Source organism: Nicotiana attenuata, unplaced genomic scaffold, assembly GCF_001879085.1.
Source record: "Nicotiana attenuata strain UT unplaced genomic scaffold, NIATTr2, whole genome shotgun sequence".
NCBI classification, from domain to species: Eukaryota; Viridiplantae; Streptophyta; class Magnoliopsida; order Solanales; family Solanaceae; genus Nicotiana; species Nicotiana attenuata.
This window is the reverse complement of record NW_017670262.1, coordinates 459,546-467,391: the sequence shown is the minus strand read 5'-3', so window position 1 is coordinate 467,391 and position 7,846 is coordinate 459,546. Positions and strand designations below refer to the sequence as shown.

The 7,846-nt window shown below is 35.5% G+C and overlaps 1 protein-coding gene across 1 annotated transcript; it reads right to left on the bottom strand.

Annotated features, from left to right (window-relative positions):
* Nucleotides 1–214: 214 nt before the first annotated feature.
* LOC109236876 (probable signal peptidase complex subunit 2) lies at nt 215–7,342 on the bottom strand. The gene is made up of 5 exons (XM_019403107.1): nt 7,148–7,342; nt 6,916–7,067; nt 5,851–5,932; nt 643–785; nt 215–533 (listed from the first exon to the last, which is right to left on the bottom strand). Exons 1-5 carry the CDS (start codon nt 7,247–7,249, stop codon nt 437–439), a joined length of 576 nt encoding a protein of 191 aa, XP_019258652.1. The 5' UTR covers nt 7,250–7,342; the 3' UTR covers nt 215–436.
* Nucleotides 7,343–7,846: the final 504 nt, after the last annotated feature.

The following is a 7,846-nucleotide window of genomic DNA, read 5'->3' as shown; positions in this document are numbered from 1 at the left end:
ATTTTAATTTCATTTGATTAATATGTAAAATTAAAATAACAAAGTAGAGAGAGAGAGAGAGAGAGAGTGCGTGTGTGGGAGACTTTGGTTCTCATAGATGTGCGTGTAGTTGGTAAACAACAAGAACACCGGATTACATTGTCATCGATTTCCTATCTTTAGAGGTGTCTAACCGAGCCAATAACAAGTGCAGGGGGTGGGGCAAGAAAGGCTATGTTCATGACCACATTCATTTTATCAAAGAAAAATGATCACATCATTTTTTTTTTTAACAATGGAAATGGATCACTATAATTCAACAATGAAAACGGATCAATTTGCTTCTATAATGATTTGAGTGATATTAATCCAGAAGTCATCAACCGACATTTTCAATCTCATTGGCTATCTAGGCCAAGATCCCTAACAAAATATGTCTCGAGTCTTGACATTGCATTTATTTGCTCTTTTTGTGTTCCTTAGCATAGTTATTAACTAAGGCTTCAACATCTTTCCAGAATAGCCCCTCCACAAGAACTCCATCCTTGGTAAACCTGCAAAACGTACATTATCGTAATCAAGTCATTCAGCTCATGAAATCCCTTTTATACTATTTTCCTCTTTGAAAAGAAAAGGGGTGGATGACAGGAGGGAGAAAGAGACCATTGTGTGACGCTCTTGGTAAATTCCACTTTTGGTTTTGCAGAAATCGACTTGGGATCAGCAGTCTCTACTGTAAGTGTGTACTTATCAGAGAATCTAGGCAGCTTCGAAGAGACGATTAAGCCAGTGCTGTTAAATGATCCCTGTCACAAACATTCCTTTATGAGCAAACAACTTCATCCAACTAATAGTTAGTAGTTACATCAATGGAATTTGAGCAGAGATAAGAAATTCATTGCCAAACTGCAAGAAATTCAGTACGAGATTGACCAGGCAATAGATTGTTATTTCAGCTACTGCATCTCCAATTGACAGAAGATTAATGACAGTTTTATTAGGGTAGATGAGTTTGCCAGATGATCGAAAGTAGCATAACTACTGAGCCTTCAGACGCTGGAAGACAAGAGGCTCAACAAACATCTATGCAGGTTATACTCATGATTACAAAGAAATCTTCGGGAGAAGCAGAAGCCTACGGTGTTCAAATTTCACCAGGTTCAGCTAAAGTAAGAACAAGAAAGCGTCACAAAAGTCACAAGATCTAAAAACGCTACTGCAGCAGATATGAGTTGACTATGGCTAAAGGTATCTTGCAAGCGACAAGACAGCTAAATATATAGGAAAGAATACTGTAGGCATTGACATACTTCAAGAGCAGTAATCTCAAAATTCACCACTAAAAGCAACATAACAAAATCTAGTAGATAGTAGAGAATAAATGACAAACAGGCAGTCCTTCATTCTTTCTTCATAGCAGCATATAAGCCTCTAGCAACTCATTAAAGTGTACCACTTACTTGAAAGGAGCACTTAAGTTCCCATACAAAAATGTTTAGAAAAAAAGACAGACAAAATAAAATGAAAATCTACCAGAATTTGAAGCCGGAACACTGTGATGCCAGATGAGGAGCTATCGGAGATTTCTCACTAGAAATACTGATGAAGACTTCACACTTGGGAGGAAAAGAAAGAAATAAAAATTGATGAATTCACACTAGGAAAGAAAAAAGTAGAAGACAAACAAGAAAAGAAAGGGGCTCCACCAGATGTGAGGTCTGAACATGGTATGCTGCCAGATGAAAGAGTTACGAGACATGAAGATGGAGATAAAGACTAAGAAAAGAAACACAATGTGCTACTAGGCGAAGATTTCACCACTAGAAAAATAGAGCATTTTATATTGAGTGAAACTGACACTAGGAAGGAAATACAAAGGGTTGGGGCAAAAGAATCTTGATAAAAAGATTTGAGGTGCATTAGTGAGACCCCACCACGATAAACCCTGGAAGCACCTAGACAAAATAGAATAAACAGCATTGACCTCCCTTTTTGGTAGGTAATAACAATCCTAGAGAAAACAACATGCAATATCAGGCTACCAGTACATCTTACTTCATCAAAAAAAAAATATCAGGCTACCAGAAACGCTGATGAGGGCAAATCTGTGGTCTGTTTTTTATCTCAAGTCCATTCCTCATCCCCACCTTCCCTGAAGTAACCACATGCTCAAATTTACATAGCCACAGGAGTACCACAAGCATTGAACAAGGTAGCTCCAATATAAATAGGTGGCAGTATTTCACGGAACCTATGAACATCAAGGATGATGAAGATATACGAAGAGGTAATGATATTGAATGTCTAAAACTCTAAGACAGTCATTCCACTCAGAAAAGTGGCGCAATAGTACAGCGTACCCATTAAGCCCGCCTCAGTACACAATCACTGATAGCACTCGTCTTCTTTCCCCATTCTAACCTCTTTTGCTCTTCAAACCAGAGCCTATCACTCTGTTTAACTCTGAATTATAAGACCAAGTGGAAGCTGGAGACTATACAATGGAAGTAACAATAAAATTCAAGAGAGAGGAACTCCACTTGAAGAAACATCAAGAATAAAGAATTAAGTGACATCAAAGGGAAGTGCCAGAAAAAGAAGATCCCATCTAGAGAAGAAAAAGATCAGGGACAGTAAGTGCTCAGAGAAGTCATCTCTAACCATTGAGATGTTTCTGACGAGCAGAACACTGTTCAGATGCGTAAAACCAATATTTCCGCTATACGCAACATGAAAAGTAAAAGGAAAAGAAAAATATTAAAAAGCATATTCTCCAAATTTCTCCACTCATTTTAATATAAAAGGGAAAGGGCCAGATTTACCCCTCTACTTTTGGAAATAGTTTACATTTAACTTCCATTATATTATTCAAACAAAAATACCGTCACCGTTATACTATTCAACAAAATAACCTCACCATTAGCAAACTTATCACATATGCCCCCTTACCCTAATGAAGGTCCAGGAGTCCAGCATTGCACCACGTAGCCTGACATTTGGGTGAGGTGGATGCCACGTGGCATGCCACCTCACCACCTAATAGTCAGAATTTGAAATATGTTCATTAAATTTATAGATTTTTCACTTTCTCACTTTTTTCCATTCACACTAAAGAATGGGAGCAAAAAAGGAAATCAAAACAAAGAAATCCAAATAATGGCATCCCTAGGGGAGAGGTTTACTGTTCCCTCTTCATTAAGAAGGCTCATCTACTGAGCAAAATCAGATCCACGCCACTTACCTTGATAGGCATCATTGTTAGCGTTCATACTCTCAAAATAATTGCAGATTCTACGACTTTAATCAAGTTAGGTTTTTTCTAATAAAACCACCCATGCTTTATTCTTTTACATTTTAGAAAAATTATTTTCCAACACGCTAGAAAAAAAGTTCTATTTTCCAAATTTGCTACTTTACCCGCCCAGTCACTTTCCATGTTAGACTCCAATCTAAAATACAAAGATCCCAAAGTATCAAACTATCAATCAGTGGAAGTTCCAAGATTTATGAAATCTTCAAAAAAAAAATTCATAGAAATGCTAAAATAATACTAAAGAACATCAAGAAAAACACTTTTAAAAAAATATACCTAACGTTTTAGAGCAGATTCTGCAAATCACATGAATGGTTTCCTTGTGATAGAACTTCTTTATTTAGACTCATCCATTTTGATTCTCTTCCAGAAAAGCATATCCAAGTAGGGTTCTTTGTTATTCCCAATAATTCCTAGTGACTAAATTCTTTTCATCTACCGTAGATTTTATTTATGAGAATCCATGGCAAATTTGAAATTCATGTTGTGTTTTACTTCTCTTTGAAGAATTAAGATTTTACAGCGTGGTGGTTTTTTGTTATAGATGGGAAGGAGTAGAATATAATTTAGTGGGTTTGGTGAAATTTTTTCTTTTCTTTTTCAAAGCGGGTTGGTTATTTATTCCCATAAAAGTTGGAAAATAAATACACACATGGCATTTTGGAATCTGGGTAGGAACATCCGTTAGGGTAAGGGGTATATGTGATAAGTTTGCTAATGGTAGGGATATTTTTGTTCGAATAGCATCCGAAAGTAGAAGGACAAAACTGGACCTTTTCCTATATAAAAAATAAAGAGAGTTACTAGTTGCAGACTATTACTCATAATGAAAGTGTGCTCTGCATTGAACCTCCACTTAATAAACAACAATCTTTACTCCAACGTCGGTCTCAAGACTTAAACTAAGACTGCTTATAAGAAGTAAGTATCACTGCTTACACATAATAATCAATATCTTGACATAAGCATTATTGGCTAGCACATAATGACCTTGTGTTATCTCGATTTTCATGAGTGTTTTTTAGAATAAGCCCACTTATCATAAGAGCTTTATTGGTTAGCACACTGTCAAAGGTGATCCAGTAACCCAAGTCATTGATACGAGCTACAAATTTTCATTAAGAATTCATAAACTCAACCTCCACAAGTCTTGCATTCACACCATAAGGAAGTCATATAAAATAAGTAGAACAGTGCATTTCAAACGAGTCATTATGTGATTCGTTTATCCAATTAAATCTGGTTAAGGATCTCTAATCCATTATCTACCCACTTATTAACGCACTAAATGTTAAATAATTATCCACCAACTCATGATCACATGTTATCACAACATTTTTTTTTTTTTGATTTGCACCGGGTGTCCGAGTCTCTAAGAGCCCCGACTAATCCCGGGGGTGCACAGGCCCTCGGCAAGGAGTTTCCCGCAAGTGCACCACGGTTAATTCAGGTCCAGTCCGATGGCCCTCAGAAATTGTTTGCACCCAGTGGGTTTCGAACTTGAGACCTCGAAAGGGAGCAAACCCCAAGGCTCAAGTCTATTGCCACCAGGCCAACCCTGAGGGTTTACATGTTATCACAACCTTTTCACCCACTACATTCTTATTTATTCTATGATAGAATTCCTATACCTCTAAATAGGCGTCTTTCTATCTTGTAATGGTGTGTGGGAAAAAAGGGGTTGTAGCATGCATCAAAGTGAGGTGCAGCTAGGAACCAAAAGGCCCGAGAGTTGACAGTTCTCGTTGATTCCTCTCCTATTTTGTTAAGAATTTATAATGATAATAAAGATGGGATTAGGAGATAATGTCTTGATGCTTAAAGGTTTTATTATGAACTATAAAACACATAAAAGAGAAATGTTAGTAGGAAATAACAGAATAGACTTTTACAGATCATCTTTAAACCAAATGGGCAAGGGTAGAATGCTTAAGATACTGCCTGGGTAGCAATGTTGATGGACAAAACAGAAAGCTACTAGTCTATTAAAAAAAACAGAAAGTTATGTACCAGTAGTATAGTTTCGAGCTTAATGTAGTAATATGTTTAACGAAGCACAAGAATGTGGGAAGGTTAAAACTGAACAAACTCATATAACCACCAAAATAACAGGACTACATAGAATGAAGCATCATACAGACTTCCATGGACCTTATATTGTTTCTTCTAGAAAGTAAGAAATGATTTTGATGGAAAAAAAGAATTCTCAGCAACTTAGTTTTGAAATACTTTTCCCAGAGCAATCGAAGATTAAGTGGGTGACTCAATAAAGCATAATATTTCCAGGAAAATTCACCAGCCTAACTTTTTGACGATTCAAAATAGACTGAAAATGTATTAGATTAACATCTAAACCACCTGTTTTAATAGGTAGTTAAATTCTACTTCCAATAAGCACATTCATCAAGAAAAAATCCTCACATTCATCAGTGGCTACTCCAGAAAAAACATGTTAGAATTCACAACTTTAATTAATGCACGACAAAAACTTATTAGCATGTTGCAATTTCACTAATATATTTATTGCTGGTAAAAAGGCATGTTGATTGACAACTTACTTCCGGAGGATAGGTGAACAAAATAGCATTCTTTTCCTTTGTGTGGATAATCAGCTGCAATATCACGTTGAACAGAATATACGTGCCATAGTCAAGGATAGAACAAAGTTGGACGATAAGTTTCACATACTAAAAGAAAAAAAGATCTCAAGCGTCATAAAACTTCCATCAACCGAACTCCCAATATGTACAAAGAAATTCAAATGCTTACCTTTTCAACCATCATACATCAAAACCTATAAACGTGTAGTAGCTTTCAAAATTATCACTTTCATTTATGAGCATATATGAGCATTCACATCAAAAATTCAACCCTCTTTAACCATGGCTATTACATTACGACTATTCATTAGAACACTAAGGAACACGTACAACTAGATCTTGAAACTCATTTTAATAATTTAAATATGCAATTACCAATATCAAGTTACAATTGTCAATTCCACTGGAGAACGGTTATAAAAAAAATCCACTGGAAAAATAAGTGGGTATTAGTAAAAAAATAATAATTTTCTCACGGCAAACCAACCAGTATTTAAGATGAACGAAACAGATGCCATCAGCAAAATTGATAAAACAATGTGAAAAAGAGTCCCAAGCAAGCAGGCCCCGAATTAAATTGTTTTCTTTTTCTTTTCGATTTTTCTACTCTTCCTCAGTGATAACCCAGTGGTGGAGCCAACAGCCAAGGAAGGTGTTTCAATTGAATCTCCTTCACTGGAAAATAGTACTGCACAAATAGGGCCAAAACAATTTTTTCCCATATATATTTTAACTTTGGAATCCCCTTGAAGTGGCAAAGGTAGTTCAAAAATTGTTTGAGGTCACAAATCCAATTTTTTTAAATTCTTTTACTGATCAATGAAAACACAACTACTACGCCTCAATCTCAAATTAGCCGGGGCAGGTCATATAAATCCCTATATTCATTCCGTTCGATTTGGATCTATTTCATTCCAATACTCAGTAATCATCACAGCAAACAAATAAAAAAGAGAGTAGATAATTAACATGACAATAAAATCAAAATCAAAACCAAAAATTCAAAAAAATAAAAAAGGATATAACACAATGCAGCCAATGAGAAAATCACGATTAGCAGGAAACTCCTTTTTGTAGAATTGAGCAACAAGAGCAATTGCTATGATAATTGTCCCAATCAACAACCTTACATTACTCAATCTCACATCTTCTGGATATCCTTTGCTTGTCACAATCTATTTAACACATAATTAAACAAAATCAGCATAAAAAACCCTACAATTCATTTAATTCTTGGGTAAAAAAACTGAGTTACCTCGGTGACTGACTCATCCAGAAGGTTCTTGATAGAGTGATGATCTAAAAGATTGGCTTTCTTTGGGTTTTTCTTTGTGGGAGTTTGATTGGTGGAAGCCATTTTCTCTGATTTTTGTTTATGCGTTTTTCACTAGGGTTTGTCTGGAAGTTTTTCTTTTGTCTTGCTATTGTTAGTCAGAGGAGATGAGAAATGACGATAGATGAAATTACAAAAAGGGTCTTAGGGATGTAATTGTATGTGACATGTATCAAGGGTTATTTAAGTAATAGTGTTGAAACGGGGGAGTTCTACTACTTAACAATTAAAGCAAATCCAGATTTAGAAAGATAACTTATTTGACTTGAATTGACATTAATTACTCCTTCGTTATGAATTTCTCTTGCAAGTGAAAAAAAATATCAAATTGATGTTTGTTATAAATAGAATCCTATTTACGGTGAATGTTCATATTTAGAGAGATTCTAGGATTTATTACTTGGTGGCTAAGTCAACCTCTCCCTATAAATAGAGGGTTCTATTCCATTGTAATTCATCCCAAAATTCAATAAGAATTTTCCCTCTCTCTTTCTCTACAATATTGCTCTTCTTTTGTTATTATTTTATAACACGTTATCAGCACGAGACTCTACCGTCTCTAGAAGTTCTTTCAGAAGATTACGGTAATTTTTCTCCTCTTTTTAATTATTACTGACATTA